The sequence below is a fragment of the Spinacia oleracea genome, unplaced genomic scaffold, assembly GCF_020520425.1.
Source record: "Spinacia oleracea cultivar Varoflay unplaced genomic scaffold, BTI_SOV_V1 SOVchr0_034, whole genome shotgun sequence".
NCBI classification, from domain to species: domain Eukaryota; kingdom Viridiplantae; phylum Streptophyta; class Magnoliopsida; order Caryophyllales; family Amaranthaceae; genus Spinacia; species Spinacia oleracea.
In genome coordinates this window covers 93,549-114,042 of record NW_026614362.1, presented here as the reverse complement: position 1 = coordinate 114,042, position 20,494 = coordinate 93,549, and the positions used below count along the sequence as shown (strand labels likewise).

The window sequence follows — 20,494 nt, the reverse complement described above, 5'->3', positions numbered from 1 at the left end:
GAGGGTGAGTGTGTATTATAGGTATAAGTGTTATTGTCCATGGGATAAAAGCATGCGAAGCTTGTAAAGTGTGTGTGTGATGATCCACATAAGTGTAGGTTTAAGATTCATGTGAAGAAACTAAGGATGGAAGAAACGTTTCAGATCAAGTCTTTAAGGTTAAAGCATACTTGTGGTGTGGTCCATTCAAGTTCTAAAATCACATCGGAGTGGTTAGCTGAGAAGTATTTGGAGGAGTGGAGGTTAGAACCATATTGGAGGCTTGTGAAGTTTAGGGAAAGGGTTTACAAGGAAACGGGGCTAAATATTGGATACTACAAGTCATGGTTTTCTAGGGCTAGAGCCAAATTGATTCTGTATGGGGATGCTGCAGATGAGTATGCTGCTGTGTATGACTATGGGTATGCAATTCTTCAATACAATCCTGGTTCTTCAGCCTATGTACAATGCCAGATTAGAGACAACCCCAGTCCGTTCTTTCAAAGATTGTATGTTTGTTTTGAGGCTCTCAAAGTGGGTTTTAAGAGTGGATGTAGGCCCCTAATTGGAGTAGATGGTTGTCACCTTAAAGGGGCTCATCCAGGAATGATCTTAGTGGCTGTGAGCAAAGATGGAAATAACAATATTTTCCCCGTAGCTTGGGCAGTGGTGGAAGTTGAGAATGCTGACAGTTGGACATGGTTTCTTGATTTGCTGATGAAGGACATAGGACACCATGACGGAGAAGGATTGACTCTTATGTCTGATATGCAAAAGGTAATCTAGTTTTATTCTTTTGTTCAATGAGGTACAGTTTCTGGATGGTTTACTAACCCTGTGTTTCTGTTTATTGTTTCAATTCAGGGACTATTGGATGCTATATCTGTTGTGAGTTCAAAGCCGAGGTCAGATTTTGTGCTAGACACATATGGGCTAACTTCAAGAATAAATTCAGTGGCACAGCCTATAAGGACCTGTTTTGGGCAGCAGCAAGATCAACAACTAAGGTTTGCTATTCTTCAACTTGTTTGCATTTAGGCTTTCATGTCAGAAATCGACTCGTATTCTTAGATTTAGTTGCATTTAGGCTTTCATGTTAGAAATCGACTCGTATTCTTAGATTTAGTTGCATGTAGGCTTTCATGTTAGAAATCAACTCGTATTCTTAGATTTGGTAGCACTTGTGATTTATTTTAGAAATCGACTCGTGTTCTTAAATTTGGTTGCACTTGTGATTTTATTTTAGAAATCGACTCATATTCTTAAATTTGGTTGCACTTGTGATTTTATTTTAAAAGCATGTGTGTTTAGGGTAGAAAAGTAAAGCATGCTTCTTGGACACGTTTCCGAATCGTGACTTGGACACGTACCCGAGTCGGGACTTAGTCGCACTAAATGTATAAATGTATAGCATTTGTTATTGTTTGTTGATGTCATCCTTGTTTTTGTTTGTTAAATGTATAGCATTGGCATGATTCTTACATGGCTGAAATCAAAGAGCTAAACGAGGATGCGGTATAACTACTTGAGTGGCATACCTCCTGTGCATTGGTGTAGACATGCATTTGGATCGAATTCTAGGTCTAACATGTTGCTCAACAACCTTTGTGAGACATTTAATGCTGTGATAACGGAAGCTAGGGATAACCAATAATAACCTGCCTAGATTGGATTAGGAGGTACATAATGAGAAGGAATGCTGAGAAGTGGGAGGGTATACAAAAGTATGAGGGGAGGTTTATGCCATTTGTTGAGAAGGTTTTAGCTTGGGTTTATGAAGCATCTTTGAATTGTATAGTCTTTCCTTCTAGATTAGATGAGTGGGAGGTGGAAACTGCTTTTGATAGGCATGTGGTAGATTTGAAGGAGTTGACATGCACATGCTTTAGGTGGGAGTTAACGGGAATACCATGTCCACATGCTTATGCATCTATTGTGAAGAAGAGGTGGAGGCCTGAAGATTTTGTTCATGAGTGTTACTCAAAAGGCCAAATACTTAGCAACTTACTCGCCTCATATCAAGCCAATACCCGGGATGAAGCAGTGGAAGAAAACAGATTTGCCTCGACCTTTGCCTCCACTGTTATGGAAAATGCCAGGAAGGCCAAGTCACATAAGAGAAAGAAAGAAGCAGGTGAGGATGCTGAGGAGAGGTTTGTTAAAGCGAGGGAAAAAGCCGAATAACTTCTCAAACTGTAAACAACCAGGCCACAACAAGAGAAAGTGCAATAATCCACCTGGTGTTATTCAGCCCAAGGAACCAGGGAGGGATCCCTCCAAGAACCCATGGGTTGTTGCTGACAGAAACAAGAGGGCTGCAAGAGTTTTAAGGGTGAGTTTTTGTCATGTATTTACACTGTTTCTGTTGTTTAGAGCTGAATCTGTTTCTGTGTTTCTGTTGTCATTAACAATATGTGTTTCTGTTGTGTATGCAGAGGTATAATGCTGAATCAGTCACTCAACCACAACAACAAAACTCAAGTGCATCTACCATGCAACACACATTTAATGCTCCACCTGAATCCAGTCAGACAGGGAGTTATCAACCTCCTCCACTCAGTCAGACCTCAAGTCAGCAACCAGGTCAGACAGCAAGTCAGCATCCAGGTCCATCCAGCCAAACATCAACTCATCAGCCTCAAACATCACTCCCTCCAAAAATCAGACCCAAATTGCAGACAACAAAGAAACCAGTGTGGCATATTTAAGTATTGTTGGTTGTAATTCCTTTGAACAAGTAGTTAAGGTTTCTAATTAGCAACAAGGTTACATTTTGGCAATGACAATTCTAATTAGGTGCAAGGTTTACATTGGAACACTGTGTAAAGATTCATTTGCCCCTTAATTACATTTGATGTTCGAGCTCGGCTCACGCGTGGCTCGTTTCAGTTAAGTGCGGGTTTAACAAGTTGTTGTTCTTGTTGTTCACTTGTTGAATTGTTGTTAAGGAAAATAAGATGATGTTCAGGTGTGGTTCATTTGAAAAAAATTTGTCCTCCATTTAAACTAAGTCAATGGACCAAAGTTGACTCCCGTTGACTTCGAGGACTGTTTGAGTTTATAGGCTACTTTACCTAATTTATAGATTTATCCTCTGTGGTGAATGATAGGTGAAACGAGCACGTATACTAACCAAGTTTTAATCGGTACATAATTAAACGGAGCTAATAATCGAACACAAGTTAATGCAAAAAGATATTGTCATAAGCTAGAATTACCATTATTAAATGATTAGAGTCAACTAATGTCAACAACATTAGATTACATTACATTCCATCCAATTTCCCGTTCCATTGTCGCGTTTACACTAGAGGAACTTCATTACAAACTTCAACACACAACAAACAACTAATCCTACAACAAACCAGAATACAGAATGGGAAATTTGTTGGCCCTTATCCTCTGCCCCCTTCATTCCAGCCACTCCACCATTGCATATCCTTTCAAGCCTCTCATTGGCAGCAACAAGAAGGGCTTTGTCATCCTCTAACTTCTGCAATTCAGTCATCATGATCCTCAACTCTGTTTTCAGCAATCTCTTCTCCACCATCAATTCATTCGTCACGACTCTTTGCCACTCCACAACATCAGGATCAACCCAATAAAACCAGCCACAACCTTTTCTACCAGTGTGAACATCAGAGAACTTACAAGTCAAGAATTTCCTCCCCGGGTTATCAGTTGTCCACGATGTCAACATCTTGGATGGAATGCCACAATAACATTTTTTTGAAGCACAAGGAGACCCACTCGACATCCTGCAACAGTTAAACAACTAATTATTAGTATTCGATTTCTCAATTGAAAACCCCTAAATTGCAAATAACAATCACAATTGAAAATTCAAACAACGAACACCCACATTTTTAGTCAATTCAAGAACCCAATTTTGCAATGTAGTTGTTTTCACATGTCAATTCAAAGGTTTCAAACGCTAAATTTATCAAAAGGATTCGAATTTAATAAAATTGAACAAGAACAAAAACCCTAAATTGAAAAAATAAACCCAGAAATTGAAGAACAAGAACGAATTTAATGCACTCACCTTTAGGTTACTCGATTCCTCAACCAAATTGCGAATCTTGCTTTGAGAAAAAAAATTACCCAGATTTCTTGATTTTTTTTCGAAAAATTGGTTGAATGTGGTTGATAAAGCTTTACAGGAAGTTTAAATAAGGGGGAAAGGGAGTTAAAGCAGTTGAATATAGCCGTTGGAGGTGGGGCCCACAAACGGAGGAATTTGACAGAAACTGTTACAAGGTAGTGTTACTCAACCTAAACAAACTTATAAGATAGCAAAATTTTAAAAAAAATATAAGGTAGTAATTCACAAAACGTCTAAACTTAAAGGTAGTGTTGCACAAAATTTCCTTGCTGAAAAGACTTTTACATGCTACCTAAACTTCACTAATGTAAAAAATTAACTTTTTGGGGAATATGAATTTCTGTAATGCTAAAACAATCTTTTAGAGGCAACTTATAATATTACTAATGCCAAAAATGAACTTTTAGGGGCAACATCAATTTTAGTAATGCTAAAAATAATTTTTGAGGCAACCTTACTTTTACTGATACTAAAAAGAAACGATTAGAGGCAACAAAAAGTTTTGCTAATGCTAAAAAGAAGCTTTAGAGGCAACCATTATTTCAGTAATGCTCATAAAGTACTTTTAGGGGCAACCTAAGTTTCATTGATGCTAACAAGAAGTTTTAGAGGCAACCACTGTTTCATTAATGCTAAAAAAGTACTTTTAGGGGCAACCTCAATTTCATTAATGCTAAAAAGAAGTTTTTAGAGGCTACCATTATTTCATTAATGCTAAAAAGCACATTTAGGGGCATCCTAATTTTCATTGTTGCTAAAAAGAAGTTTTAGAGGCAACCATTAATTCATTAATGCTAAAAAGTATTTTTAGGGGCAACCTAATTTTCAGTGATGCTAAAAATAACTTTTAGAGGCAACCATAATTGATTAACGCTAAAAAGCACATTTAGAGGCCATAAAAATTAATTGCCTCAAGGTGATGCCTCTATATGTAAATTTTCTTGTAGTGAATATAAAAATCCAGAAGAATATATACTCGCAAGAAGAACATCGAATCAAATAAAAACGCGAAAAACAAAGCTGAAAAGAACAGAGTCTTTAATGTTATTTTGTTCAAGGAAATTGTTCTTTTACAAGGGAATTGTTCTTTTTTCTCAGGATTTAATGAAACACGCACCTTTTGTGTATTTTTTATGCCGTTTTGATCCTGGTGCACCTAGATCTATGTACAAATGCCTGCACCATCAAATTTGTGTGTACATTGGGGCTCTTGAAATGGCTCTCCAAGTTAGATATATCTCTTGACTAACATTCGGGGCTCTTGAGGGTTCTTGAGGGGCTCTTCATGAATAGCTACTTTAAGGTAGCTCTTGTCCAAGAGCCCTCCAAGAGTTGAGTCTTATTGAAAAGTGGATAGTAACTTTAAAAAAACAAATAGTTATATATAAACCACCAAATGGTAAAAAAGAAATTGGAGAGCTCACTTGAGGAACCAATCAATGTTGAGTGTTTTTAGAAATGAATTCTTGAGTGTGCCTTCTAGAGAGATATTCTTAGGTTATAAATAATACAACAATATAATTCATGCGGAAAAACCATAAAGCCAGAATTCAAATTAATTGCCACATAGTCAATTAGCATAATTTAGGTGACATACAATGTGATGGGTGCCTTCCCTAGCTGCTCCCAAACCGAACAACAACAAGTATTTAGAGCCTCAAATGTTGCTCCTCTGTAGAAAGTCCACAACATGTTCAGATCCGCCTTAGGTTCAACCAACTAGGATCTTACTTAAGGTTTACGTATTCGGGTAGACTTGTATTATGTTCTCCCTTGAACACAATGGGAAATAAAGAATATGAATTTTCAATTCAATTGATGTATATAATTATGAGGCCCTAGCCCTATATTTATAGTGTAGGAAATAAGGAATTTGAGTTTTACTAGGAATATAATTACCAAACCTAATAGGATTGAAATTCTTATTCAATTAGAATTGCAACTATAATTAAACTCTTAATTATTTGAATTCTAGTAAAACTAGGAATTTAACTAATCGAATATTTTTTGGAGCCCAAGACGAACAACCCCACGCAGCCACAAGGGCCCACGTGGGTTGCACGAGCTGCCACTGCCCAAGGCGCTGCGGCCCACGCCTCGCAGGCCTCGCAGCTGTTGTACGCGAGCTGGGCGCAGCCCATGTGCTGCTGCCTTGCCGCAAGTTTGGCCCGGCCCATGAGCTGCTGCCTTGCTTCCAGCTTGGCGCGGCCCATGGGGCTGCTGCCTTGCTTGTAGCTTGGCGCGACCTCATAGATGCGGCCTTGCTCGCAGGCGCGGCCCATGGTGCTTCCTTTGCTCGTCGAGCGATGGGTCGGTTCGCTTGCCTGCTTGTCGCTCGTCGAGCTTCCGATTCGTTTTTTAATTCCGGAATTCATTTCCGTTTCAAAAAAATATTTACGTTTCCGTTGATATTTCCAATTCCATAAATAATTTCCTTTTCGACAATATTTCCGATTCCGGTAATATTTCCGTTTCCGGCAATATTTCCGATTCCGGCAATATTTCTATTTCCGATAATATTTTCCGATACGAGCCATGTTTCCGTTTCCAGAAACATCTACGACTTGGATAATATTTATATTTCCGTCATGAACCATATTTTCGTTTCCGGCAATATCATCATTTCCGGAGTATTCTTTATTCTTCCTTTTGGCGATTTCAGCTCCCACTAGAACCGAGATCCGTCGTTTCCGAATGTTCATAAATGGAGTACTTAATGAATAATATATTCACTTAAATACTTGATCAGTTCACGTACTATTTGTGTGACCCTACGGGTTCATTCAAGAGTAAGTTTCTGATTAATATTATTAATTCCACTTGAACTGAAGCGGCCTCTAGCTAGGCATTCAGTTCACTTGATCTCACTGAATTTATTAACCTGTTAATGAATACTGAAACGTGTTTATTAGACTTAGCATTGAATGCATACTTGGACTAAGGGCATTATTTTCTTCAGTCTCCCACTTGTCCTTAGGGACAAGTGTGCATTTCCTAATTTCTTGGTCGCTGGATGCCTGCTCATGAACATAAGGTAAGAGTAGTCATCCTTATTATGTCCAGAGGTATTTCTCGGTTCCAGAGTTCAACTAGCCTATGATTCATCTGAGCACGGCCATGTATTTTTCAGTTTTTAGCTCTCCGAGTGGCCTTGTACAACTTTCAGCATCTCATCCTGATTTATGGGAGGACAATCCAATCTTGTGATCTTGAGGTTAGACTTCGTTTGATAGGTGATTACCTGAGCGTTGTCGTTATAGTCTCCTTTTACGGTGCGACGCTTGACAACGTCAAAGTAACGAGTTCTCAAATAAGTAATCTCAAATCACTCAGGTATTGAGGATTAGTGTCTAATAATTTAATGAAATTTAATTATGACAAATTTTCATCTCTTACAGTAAAGTTTCATATCTCTGTCCGACACGAATCTTCTCAAGTAAGTATCTATGCAAATGATTACAACATTGCCATGTCCACATAGTTCAAGAAACATAACTACTAGCCATCATGCATTCTAGTCGTCTAGCGTTTCTATGCGTCCACCATTATAGAAAACTTCCGACCAGGGACCATTTTCAACCTTTGACATTCAAGTTCACTTGATAGACATTTCTTGGTCACATGACTGGTCCTAACAGTCTGTCTTGAATATATCGTCAAATTGAAAGGATTCATCATTTAATAAACCACAAAATTAAATGGAAAAATATATTCTATTCATTTATATGAAAGGTTAACCAAACTGTTTTACAAAGTATTAAATTCTAAAACGTTAAAACATTATTAAGGACATCAAAGCCATTCTCCAACATGCTTGATTCCCATAGTTGCAGTGTGCGAGTTGTGCTTCGCTTGCGGCATAGGTTTAATTAATGGATCTGAGATGTTGTCATCAGTTCCAATCTTTCTTATCTCGACTTCTTTTCTTTCAACGAACTCTCGTAGAAGGTGAAATCTACGAAGTCCATGCTTGCCTCTTTGGTGGTGTCTAGGCTCCTTTGCCTGTGCAATAGCTCAATTATTGTCACAATATAGAGTTATTGGTCCTTTAATGGAGGGGACTACACCAAGTTCACCTATGAACTTCTTTAGCCAAATAGATTCCTTTGTTGCTTCATGTGCAGCAATGTACTCTGCTTCAGTTGTAGAATCCGCAATGGTGCTCTGTTTAGCACTTTTCCAGCTTACTGCACCTCCGTTGAGGCAGAAGACAAACCCAGACTGTGATATGAAATTATCTTTGTCGGTTTGGAAACTTGCGTCTGTATAGCCTTTAACTATTAATTCATCATCTCCACCATGTACCAGGAAATCATCTTTGTGCCTTTTCACGTACTTCATAATATTCTTGGCAGCAGTCCAATGCGCCTCTTCTGGTCTGACTTGTATCTGCTCGTAGCACTGAGTGTGTACGCAACATCCAGGCGTGTATATATCATAGCATACATTATTGAACCAATCAATGATGCATATGGAATCCCACTCATTCGTCTATGCTCATCCAATGTTTTTGGGCAATGAGTCTTGCTTAGAGTCATTCCATGAGACATGGGTAGGTAGCCTCTCTTGGAGTCTTCCATCTTGAACCTTTCAAGCACCTTATTGATATAAGTGCTTTGACTAAGAACAATCATCCTTTTAGATCTATCTCTATAGATCTTGATGCCCAGTATATACTGTGCTTCTCCTAGATCCTTCATCGAAAAACATTTCCCAAGCCAAATCTTGACAGAGTTCAACATAGGAATGTCATTTCCGATAAGTAATATGTCGTCGACATATAATACTAGAAAAGCAGTTTTTCTCCCACTGACCTTCTTGTATACACAAGATTCGTCGGCATTCTTGACGAAGCCAAAGTCACTGACTACTTCATCAAAATGTATATTCTAGCTCCTTGATGCTTGCTTCAATCCATAAATGGATTTCTTAATCTTGCATACCTTTTAGCATTCTTTGGATCCTCAAAATCCTCAGGTTGTGTAATAAACACAGTTTCTGTTAAAACACCGTTTAAGAAAGCGGTTTTGACATCCATCTGCCATATTTCGTGATCGTAATATGCAGCGATTGCTAACATTATCCGAATAGACTTTAGCATTGCAACTGATGAAAAGGTTTCATCGTAATCCACACCGTGGACTTGCCTGGAACCTTTCGCAACCAATATAGCTCTGAAAACTTCTAGTTTCCCATCCTTGTCCTTTTTCAGTTTGAAAACCCATTTGCTTCCTATGGCTTGGTAGCCATCTGGCAAATCGACCAAATTCAAACTTGGTTTTCAGACGTGGAGTCTAATTCAGATTGCATGGCTTCTTGCCACTGCTTGGAGCTAGGGCTCGTCATAGCTTGTTTGTAAGTCGCAGGTTCATCGCTTTCCAGCAATAGAATTTATGGCTCTCGTTCGTGAAAATACCTATGTATATTTTCGGTTGAGACCTATATCTCTGCCATCTACGCGGGGTTACATTTCTAGTTTGTTCTTGATTCTCACTAGATACTTCTAAAGATCTCTAAGTTTCAACCTGAATGTCATCTTGAGCATTCTCTAGAGTTTGTTGTTCGACTAGAATGTCTTCGAGGTCTACTTTTCTCCACTTGTCATTTTGGAAATTGATCTCTTTTCAAAAAGATACCTTCTCGAGAAACAAACACCTTGTTCTCAGATGTATTGTAGAAGTACACCTCTTTGTTTCCTTTGGGTAGCCCACAAGGATACATTTGTTAGATTTTGGTTGAAGTTTGTCTGAAATTAATCGTTTGACGTATACTTCACAACCCCAAATCTTAATAAAAGACACATTTGGATGCTTTCCAAACCATAAATCATATGGAGTCTTTACGACAGCTTTAGACGGAGCTCTATTTAGTGTGAGTGCAGCTCTTTTAGTGCATGTCCCCAAATTTCTATTGGAAGTTTTGCCTGACCCATCATTGATCGAACCATGTCTATCAAGGTCTTATTCCTCCGTTCTGACACACCGTTCCATTGAGGTGTTACGGGAGGAGTCAATTCTAACAAGATTCCACATTCTTTCAGATGGTCATCAAATTCATAGCTCAGATCGATATTCACCGGCTCTATCAGACCGCAGTGCTTTAATTTTCTTGCCTAATTGATTATCTACTTCACTTTGAAATTCCTTGAATTTGTCAAAGGATTCATACTTATGCTTCATTAGGTAGACATAACCATATCTACTAAAGTCATCAGTGAAAGTGATAAAGTAGCTGAAACCACCTTTAGCATTTGAACTCATTGGTCCACATACATCTGTATGGATTAAACCCAATAGATTAGTTGCTCTTTCTCCAACTTTAGAGAAAGTTTGCTTTGTCATTTTGCCAAGTAAGCATGATTCGCATTTACCATAATCCTCTAAGTCAAATGGTTCTAGAATTCCTTCCTTTTGAAGTCTTTCTATGCGCTTCATATTAATATGTCCTAATCGACAATGCCACAGATAGGTGAGATCTGAATCATTCTTTTTGGCCTTTTTGGTATTTATGTTATAAACTTGTTTGTCGTGATCTAGCACATAAATCCATTGACTAATCTAGCAGATCCATAAAACATCTCTTTAAAATAAAACGAGCAACTATTGTCTTTTATTAAAAAGCTAAATCCCTTAGCATCTAAGCAAGAAACATAAATGATGTTTTTAGTAAGACTTGGAACATGGAAACACTCTTCCAGTTCCAAAACTAACCCAGAGGACAACGACAAATAATAAGTTCCTACAGCTAATGCAGCATTCCTTGCTCCATTTCCCACTCGTAGGTCGACTTCACCCTTGCTTAACCTTCTACTTCTTCTTAGTCCCTGTGAATTGGAACATAAGTGTGAGCTTCAACCTGTATCTAATACCCAAGAAGTTGAATTTGCAAGTTTACAGTCTATAACGAAAATACCTGAAGATGGAAAGACAATTCCGTTCTTCTGATCTTCCTTAAGCCTCATATAATTATTATTTAAATCCTTTAATTTATTTTCAGTTGATTAAATTATTTAATTTAAATTTTATCAAGGTTTTAATTTTAGTAAAATAATTAGTATAAATAAATGAGCCTTAAGGAAGATCAGAAGAACGGAACAGTCGTTCCATCTTCAGGTATTTTCGTTATAGACTGTATATACTTGCTAATTCAACTTCTTGGGTATTAGATACAGGTTGTGGCTCACACTTATGTTCCAATTCGCTGGGAATAAGAAGAAGTAGAAGGTTAAGCAAGGGTGGAGTCGGCCTACGAGTGGGAAATGGAGCACGGATTGCTGTATTAGCTGTAGGAACTTATTATTTGTCGTTGTCCTCTGGGTTAGTTTTGGAACTGGAAGAGTGTTTCCATGTTCCAAGTCTTACTAAAAACATCATTTATGTTTCTTGCTTAGATGCTAAGGGATTTTCCTTTTTAATAAAAGACAATAATTTCTTGTTTTATTCTAAAGAGATGTTTTATGGATCTGCTAGATTATTCAATGGACTTTATTTATTAGATCACGACAAACAAGTTTATAACATAAATACCAAAAAGGCCAAAAATAATGATTCAGATCTCACCTATCTGTGGCATTGTCGATTAGGCATATTAACATGAAGCGCATAGAAAGGCTTCAAAAGGAAGGAATTCTAGAACCATTTGACTTAGAGGATTATGGTAAGTGCGAATCATGTTTACTTGGCAAAATGACAAAGCAACCTTTCTCTAAAGTTGGAGAAAGAGCAACTGAACTATTGGGTTTAACCCATACAGATGTATGTGGACCAATGAGTACAAATGCTAGAGGTGGTTTCAGATACTTTATCACTTTCACTGATGACTTCAGTAGATATGGTTATGTCTACCTAATGAAGCATAAGTCTGAATCCTTTGACAAATTCAAGGAATTTCATAATGAAGTAGAGAATCAGTTAGGCAAGAAGATTAAGGCACTACGGTCTATAGAGGCGGTGAATATCTGAGCTATGAATTTGATGACCATCTGAAAGAATGTGGAATTCTATCAGAATTGACTCCTCCTGGAACACCTGAATGGAAATGTTTGTCAGAACGGAGGAACAGAACCTTGCTAGACATGGTTAGATCAATAAAGGGTCAGGCCTAACTTCCAATAGAATTTTGGGGACATGCACTAAACATAAGTACACTCACAATAAATAGAGCTCCGTCTAAAGCTGTCGAAAAGACTCCATATGAGTTATGGTTTGGAAAGCCTCCAAATGTGTCTTTTCTTAAGATTTGGGGTTGTGAAGTATACGTCAAACGATTAATTTCAGACAAACTTCAACCAAATCTGACAAATGTATCCTTGTGGGCTATCCAAAGGAAACAAAGGGGTATTACTTCTACAATACATCTGAGAACAAGGTGTTTGTTGCTCGAGATGGTATCTTTTTGGAAAGAGATCACATTCCCAAAATGACAAGTGGGAGAAAAGTAGACCTCGAAGAAATTCGAGTCGAACAACAAACTCTAGAGAATGCTTAAGATGACATTCAGGTTGAAACTCAGACATCTTTAGAAGTATCTGGTGAGAATCAAGGACCATCTAGAAATGTAACCCCACGTAGATCGCAGAGATATAGTCTCAACCGGAAAGGTACTTAGGTATTTTGACGAACGAGAGCCATGAAGTTCTATTACTTGAAAGTGATGAACCTGCGACTTACAAACAAGCTATGACGAGCCCTAGCTCCAAGCAATGGCAAGAAGCCACGCAATCTGAATTAGACTCCATGTCTGAAAACCAAGTTTGGGATTTGGTCGATTTTCCAGATGGCTACCAAGCCATAGCAAGCAAATGGGTTTTCAAACTGAAAAAGGACAAGGATGGGAAACTAGAAGTTCTCAAAGCTATATTGGTAGCGAAAGGTTGCAGGCAAGTCCACGGTGTGGATTACAATGAAACCTTTTCACCAGTTGCAATGCTAAAGTCTATTCGGATAATGTTAGCAATCGCTGCATATTACGATTACAAAATATGGCAGATGGATGTCAAAACCGCTTTATTAAACGGTGTTTTAACAGAAAACTGTGTTTATGACACTTCCTGAGGGTTTTGAGGATACAAGGAATGCTAAAAAGGTATGTAAGCTTAAGATATCCATTTACGGATTAAAGCAAGCATCAAGGAGCTGGAATATACGTTTTGATGAAGCAGTCAGTGACTTTGGCTTCGTCAAGAACGCAGACGAATCTTGTGTATACAAGAAGGTCAGTGGGAGCAAAATTTCTTTTCTAGTATTATATGTCGACGACATATTACTTATCGGAAATGACATTCCTATGTTGAACTCTGTCAAGATTTGGCTTGGGAAATGTTTTTCGGTGAAGAATCTAGGAGAAGCACAATACATACTGGACATCAAGATTTACAGAGATAGATCTAAAAGATGATTGGACTTAGTCAAAGCACTTATATCAATAAGGTGCTTGAAAGGTTCAATATGGAAGACTCCAAGCAAGGCTACCTACCTATGTCTTATGGAATGACTCTAAGCAAGACTCAGTGCCCAAAAACACTGGATGAGCTTAGACGAATGAGTGAGATTCCATATGCATCATTGATTGGTTCAATAATGTATGCTATGATATGTACACGTCCGGATGTTGCGTACGCACTCAGCGCTACGAGCATATACCAGTCAGACCTAGGAGAGGCACATTGGACTGCTACCAAGAATATTCTAAAGTACCTGAAAAGGCACAAAGATGGTTTCCTGGTCTATAGTGGAGATGATGAATTAATTGTTAAAGGCTATACGAACGCAAGTTTCCAAACCGACAAGGATGATTTTATATCACAGTCTGGGTTTGTCTTCTGCCTCAACGGAGGTGCAGTAAGCTGGAAAAGTGCTAAACAAAGCACCATTGCGGATTCTACAACTGAAACGGAGTACATTGCTGCACATGAAGCAGCAAAGGAAGCTATTTGGCTAAGGAAGTTCATAGAAGAACTTGGTGTAGTCCTTTGCTGCGCATGAATCAGCAAAGGAAGCTATTTGGCTAAGGACCAATAGCTCTATATTGTGACAATAACGGAGCTATTTCACAGGCAAAGGAGCCTAGACACCACCAGAGAGTCAAGTATGTACTTCGTAGATTTCACCTTCTACGAGAGTTCGTTGAAAGAAAAGAAATCGAGATAAGCAAGATTGGAACTGACGACAACATGCACTACTACAAATCATCACTTGTGCCACGGTAATCATTGTGGCACAAGTAGAAAATTACCGTGGCTATGCTATGTAGCCACGGAAATTCCAGCCTGGTAATCCCGTGGCACAAGTGGCCGTGGCAAGAAATTTGCCACGGGAAAAACGTGGTTGTGGAAAAATAATTTTTTTGGCCACGGGAAATCCCGTGGAAAATTATAGTATTTTTCCATGGAAAAAGTTGTGGCAAAAAGTAAAAGCTCGTGGCGAGGAGTAATATTCTGTGGGAAGTAATATCCCATAGCCACGAAAAAAACTGTGGCAAGAGTACAACATTTGTGGCTAGAAACTCAGTTAGACACGTTTAAATACACGTGGCTAGTAACAATTGAACGTGGCAAAAACAATTCGTTAATCATTTATAATACGTACATGTTGCCATAAATCAACAAAATTGGAAACTAAAAATAATATTCTCAAGCAAAAACTTTCATTCATATCAAAATTGTTTTACACAAAAGTATACACATAAAACAAAACACCAATCTTTTAACAAAAAGAAAATAAGTCAATGTTACTTTGTATCTTTAAAATCTAAAATACAATAGCCAACTTCCATAATCCATAATATCAAAGACAACCACAATATTTTTCTTCTCCATATCATTTGGCTATTTTCCTTTAGCATCCATACTTCACTTTACCTACAAAGACAAGCAAAAACCATAAACATTGTTATACCAATCAAAAATGACGAATAAAATTAAAATAACTCTCAATCAGAGATGCAGATAATGTTAATTAGATGTTCGGGAGGAATCAGGACATTTTGTTGTGTGCCTACTGGTAGAGGGAGAATCAAAATTCTAAAACACTGAGAATTTCAAATAAAATGGCTGCTAAAAATCAAGTGTACACCAAGAATTTCAAATAAATGCTGCCTACATCTGGGCACAAATCAGGTGTACTCTAAATGACACACAACAAATCAGGGCTTGCATTAGAAACAACAATACAGGGCTTGCATCACAGACAACAATTCATGTTCTGGTGTTTAAACTCCAAACAAAAAATCTGGGCTTGCATCAAAGACAAAAAATCAGGTCCACAAATAAGGGAGGTTCAGGTGTAGTCCCAGGGAGTGCAACATCTTTTGGCTACTTCTTACACCGATCAGAATTCTGCTATTCTATCTTGACAGAGCACATCAGGGCATCATCAACATGCAAAGAAAGAAAAGAGATAAAAGAGGAAGGGGACAAAAGCACCATCAACATCAACATCACACAACAACATATACTAACTTCCAGCGAGGGTATAGACAAATTTACATTGTAGAAACATAGAATATATCACTAACCATTCAGTGTCAGAAATGTAATGTACAAGCAGTAGTATCTGAGAGCAGTTGAAGCTTCTCCATCACTCCACTTTTGTCCATACAACAATCTCAATAGAGAATATGAATAACTTGGTCCAAAAGACACAAAAATAAAACCTGCAATAACAATTAATACAAATGTAAACAAATAACAATTAATACAAATGTAAACAAAATGAACATAGAAGACAATCATAAGACTATAAAATTTATATGGCTATGTATCATGATATCTCTACATGATATCTCACCAAAAAAAATCATGACATCTCTACATGCCCTGTTGTTTTCTTGACTGCACATTATGATACCAGGTAAGCAAATCCAAGACAGAACACTCCTATTGCATATCTCTTAAACACGTATCTAAATATGAAAAACAATAGTAATCGAGTAAAAATGATAGATATGGACTTCATAGTTCAAATAGCACCTGAAGCTGTTGCACCATTTATATTCAGGTACTTACAAGGTTTTATTCATGCACCAAATTAAATGAGTTATTGATAATCAAAATATTCCATATAAAGTGGAAAATAAAAGACGGTAAATCAATAAAGCAACTAAATAGGACATACCAATCAGCAATACAAGCTTTAAGCCTTCGATGAGGCGGCGCCCTAGATCCTTCCTTCTATCTTTAGAATCTTCTGCAGAATAAAAGGCAGGATTGTAATAAAATATTTGAGCTGGATAATTTGAGTCATAATGCAACGAAACCTTCACATTTTTCCGTGAATGAGAAGAAGAAGAAAGGTTCAAAAGGCTAACATAAACAAGGTAAGGGTATCCTCTCAGAGCTCATACCCAACCCTTTTTTATTCCAATCGCAACAAGGGTGGAAGGACAGATAGAGGGACCAAGGAAACAATAACAAGTCTAGCCTAGAAAAACCACAACAGTTTGTAATAAAGAACAGTATGAATTAAGAGTACTACTAATTGCTCAAAAAAATTCAGAGAGGTTCCAAATGTCTAATTCAATATCAGATTACTCCACCAACCTATTCAACTCATGCCTGATACTGACCTTACTGTAAAATATCATCTTCATTTGTGACTAAATTTACCCCTGAAAGTCATTTGTAAACTGTAATTGCCCTTAAAAAAAGGAGAAAGTAAAGAGAGAGAGAGAGGGGATTGATAAAGAAAAGCAGAGAAAAAGACTTTGGTGTTATTGTTTGTTAATAAATTTCCAAATGAGCTGCGCGTGAAGCAAATTTACGTATGATAAATGAGTGTTCGTTGGGAAAAGGCACAACTTATTCCTCATGTTAAAAAAAAAAGGCAAATTGTTGAGAAAATTTGATAATTGCTAATCAGTCCACCTACACCCACTGAAGACCTTGTTAAGCCTATCAACATTTCAGAGTTCAGACTGGTCAAAATTTAGAATTTTGACTAAGGATGTAAATATTTTCCCAAATCCAGAGGTAGCATCTGGGAAACGTCCCGAGAAAGATGATTGTACTTATAATTAGCAATCACTTCTATTTTTTTTTTTAGAATGTTGGCATGTTCGCTATTTGATCCAGTGGAAGTTCTATGAAACAAATTATAGAGACCGACACCATAAGAAAAATGAAGAAAAGAGATGAAGATTTGAAATATCTTGACCTGAAGCATACCTCGCAAATATTGTATATGAGCTTTCTTCAAAAGGACGAAATACCATTCTCACCACCAAGCTATCTGAAATATGTTAAGACATCGTAAGCAACTAAGCCTTACAGAGAATATAAGACCTTGGAGGTGATTCTAGCCTTCATAAAGTAAGTCATAAAACAGTCATTGAAATTAAATAGAAAGACTAATACAAAATCAGAATGTGTACCTTAAATAGTAGACCGAAGCAACTAAAACTGATGTGCACAACTAGCAGGTTGTTTTTGTGTAGGGGATTCGGTTATTTCCATCCCGCACTCTTGCTAGATGGCATTCAGTACGTAGGAGAGCCAACAAACCAAATTTTATAACATCCCTTTCGTAAATCCTTACCTTTTTGGACAGAATTCAGCTAATACCTTTCTCGAATTTATTCTCGAGGTTCTTCAGCTCCTTCATAATATGACCAGAAACCACATTTAATTTCAAGCAACCCAATGTTACAACTTCTTTGGTTGACGTAATAGTAAACCAAGATCAAAAGGCCAATAGGCAATAGAACAACCAAGCAATATAATTATGTGAATTTCAATAATTCTGGCAAAAAACAAGGATGACTACCCATTTGAAAACATCACATATATGATTAATATTTCGAGTATGAAAAGAAGAAAAAATTAGATAAGCGTTCAAACCTGCTCGGCCTTGAAAAACCTTGTGAAATATGATATCAGCAGGTACTCCAGGAGATTATAACCCTTTCAAGTAATTAAGGTCATCGTATCTAGCAGCCTGAGGAGTGAAAATAAAGATTCTCAAACACCAATTTCTGAAGTGGGGAAAAAAGTCGTCATTTACAACATTTAGTAGCTGATGTTGTGAAATTGGAAAGGTTTATATGCAATTAATTTTTCAACAAATTAAAAGCTAACCTAAATAAATTAAAAAAGTTGAAACATCAAACAAAAAATTCAATAGTTGATTTGAACCAGAGCTTAAATGAACCTTTAAATTCCAACAATTATATCATCTTATTATAGTAGAACTAAATTTGAGATCAGTAATGTCTATAAGGCTTATTTAGATACATTGTGCTAAAAAATTTTGGTTCGTATAAACTAGCAAAATCGACTTCTCAAAACCAGAATGAATGATATAAGTACTCAATTAATTTTTTATATAATCAAGCTAAACAACCTAGAAAAGATAACCATAATCAAAGAAAATTGAACTACTCTCAACTCAGAACACTAAAAATGCAAGTCTGGAACGTTATTCTTACTCCCAAGAAAATTAAATCTAGTTGTAATATAAAGCTGATTATAACACAACCACAATTATCTTGGTTATTCCTATATTATTCAAGCTAATCAAACGAAATAGTAGTACAAATATTATTGTACCATATAAGCCATTATAGATTACAATAACTAATTGTTTAATCGAAACAATAAGAAACCTAAAGCATCATAATTTAACAAAGATTAAACACATTTGTATACAACCAAAATCAAATTAAGGATATGATTTCTTATCCGGAATACGCCAATTTTGCAAGTTTCCACTTGATTTCTTCCTATTCCGATTTCTTCAAAAAAAATCTTATAGAAAAAATTAATTAATACTTCCTACGTCTTTTAATACTCGCAACGTTTGGACTTTTGCCACTATTCATATAATCTACTTTGACTATTCTTAGTGTTTTTTATATAAGATAAAACATAGTCATGTGGGATCCTGTTAGATTCGTCTCAATGTGTACTTTCAAAATATCAACTTTTTATAATTTTTTGCATAAAGAGAATTTGAGATATAAATGATCAAAGTTGTGCATTGGCATGCGTGAAACTAACAAACGTTGCGAGTATTAAAAGACGGAGGAAGTATGAATTAGGAGAAAATAAAACTTAAAAAATCCAGGGATCAAAATATACTACCATTCATAAATAAATAAATCAATACGTTATATTTTATTTTGAAGATTATGAGAGGCATTGATACAAATTTACCAGTTTGATTAATCTTAGGACGATGGCCGCTTGATAACCAACGGGAGTTGATGGCGCCGGTGAAGAAGAAGAGTCGAAAGATGAAACAGGGGGCCGAGGGTGTGAAGGAACACGGGGAAGTTGAAGTAGAGATGAGGAAGATAGGGTTTTGAATTTGGGGATTTTTCATGACAGTTGTAAGTGAAATTTTGGAGACGCGGGTTCCAAAATGAAGAATCCCGCTTTTTGCCAAATATTGTGCCACGGAAAATTTTCACCCGTGGCATACATTTGTGTTCTCATTCTTAATACGCAATGAAATCTATTTTTCCCGTGGAAAGCAAAAAAAATTCCACGAATTTTGGATTCCCGTGGCATAATTCGTGGCACAAGTGAGTAATTGTAGTAGTGACATCTCAGATCCATTAACTAAACCCTCTGCCGCAAGTGAAGCACAACTCGCACACTGCAGCTATGGGAATCAAGCATGTTGGAGAATGTCTTTGATGTCCTTATTTAATGTTTTAAAGTTTTAGATTTTAATACTTTGTAAAACGTTATTGGTTCCATTCATATAAATGAAAAGAATTCATTTTCCATTTAATTTGTGGTTTATTAAATGATGAGTCCCTTCAAATTTATGATATATTCAAGATAGACTGTCAGGACCAGTCCTGTGACTAAGAAATGTCTATCAAGTGAACTTGAATGTGAAAAGTTGTAAATGGTCCTTGGTCGGAAGTTTTCTATAAAGGTGGACGCATAGAAAACGCTAGACGACTAGAATGCAAGATGACTAATAGTTCTGTTTCTTAAACTATGTGGACATGGCAATGTCACAATCATTTGCATAGATACTTACTTTGAGAAGACTAGTATCAGGCAGACCTATGAAACTTTAATGTAAGAGATGAAAATATGTCATAAGTAAATTTCATTAAAATTATTAGACAATAATCCTCAATAAGTGATTTGAGATTACATGTTCGAGAACTGGTTACTTTGACATTGTAAACCGTCGCACCGTAAAAGGAGGCTATAACGGCAATGCTCGAGTAATCACCTATCAAACGAAGCCTAATCTCAAGATCCCAAGATTGGGATTGTCCTCCCATAAATCGGGATGAGATGTTGAAAGTTGTACAAGGCCACTCGGAGAGCTAGAAACTGTAAAATGCATGGTCGTGCTCAGATGAATCATAAGCTATGATTATCTGTTTAGTTGAGCAGTTGAACTCTGAAACCGAGAAATACCTCGATGACAACTCTTACCTTATGTTCAC

General features: G+C 37.0%; 1 protein-coding gene and 1 long non-coding RNA gene across 3 annotated transcripts; both read right to left on the bottom strand.

Moving 5' to 3' along the window:
- Positions 1 to 2,535: 2,535 nt before the first annotated feature.
- LOC130465007 (uncharacterized) lies at positions 2,536 to 3,736 on the bottom strand. The gene is made up of 2 exons (XM_056834093.1): positions 3,353 to 3,736; positions 2,536 to 2,631 (listed from the first exon to the last, which is right to left on the bottom strand). Exons 1-2 carry the CDS (start codon positions 3,734 to 3,736, stop codon positions 2,536 to 2,538), a joined length of 480 nt encoding a protein of 159 aa, XP_056690071.1.
- Positions 3,737 to 14,711: 10,975 nt separating this feature from the next.
- LOC130465006 (uncharacterized) lies at positions 14,712 to 19,474 on the bottom strand. Of its 2 annotated transcripts, XR_008925307.1 has the most exons (7): positions 19,233 to 19,474; positions 17,919 to 18,015; positions 17,453 to 17,676; positions 17,247 to 17,310; positions 16,198 to 16,269; positions 15,599 to 15,736; positions 14,712 to 14,942 (listed from the first exon to the last, which is right to left on the bottom strand). It is a non-coding gene; the product is annotated as an uncharacterized lncRNA (long non-coding RNA). The 2 variants fall into 2 exon arrangements; XR_008925306.1 differs by having other exon boundaries at positions 17,247 to 17,676.
- Positions 19,475 to 20,494: the final 1,020 nt, after the last annotated feature.

Bases quoted from the DNA above. Each gene is read 5' to 3' on its own strand.
- LOC130465007 (XM_056834093.1), bottom strand. From the start codon at position 3,736: ATGTCGAGTGGGTCTCCTTGTGCTTCAAAAAAATGTTATTGTGGCATT. The intron at 2,632-3,352 runs GTATTCTGGTTT...TGATTTTTGGAG, and splicing joins GCCAACAAATTTCCCATTCT to GGAGTGATGTTTGAGGCTGA.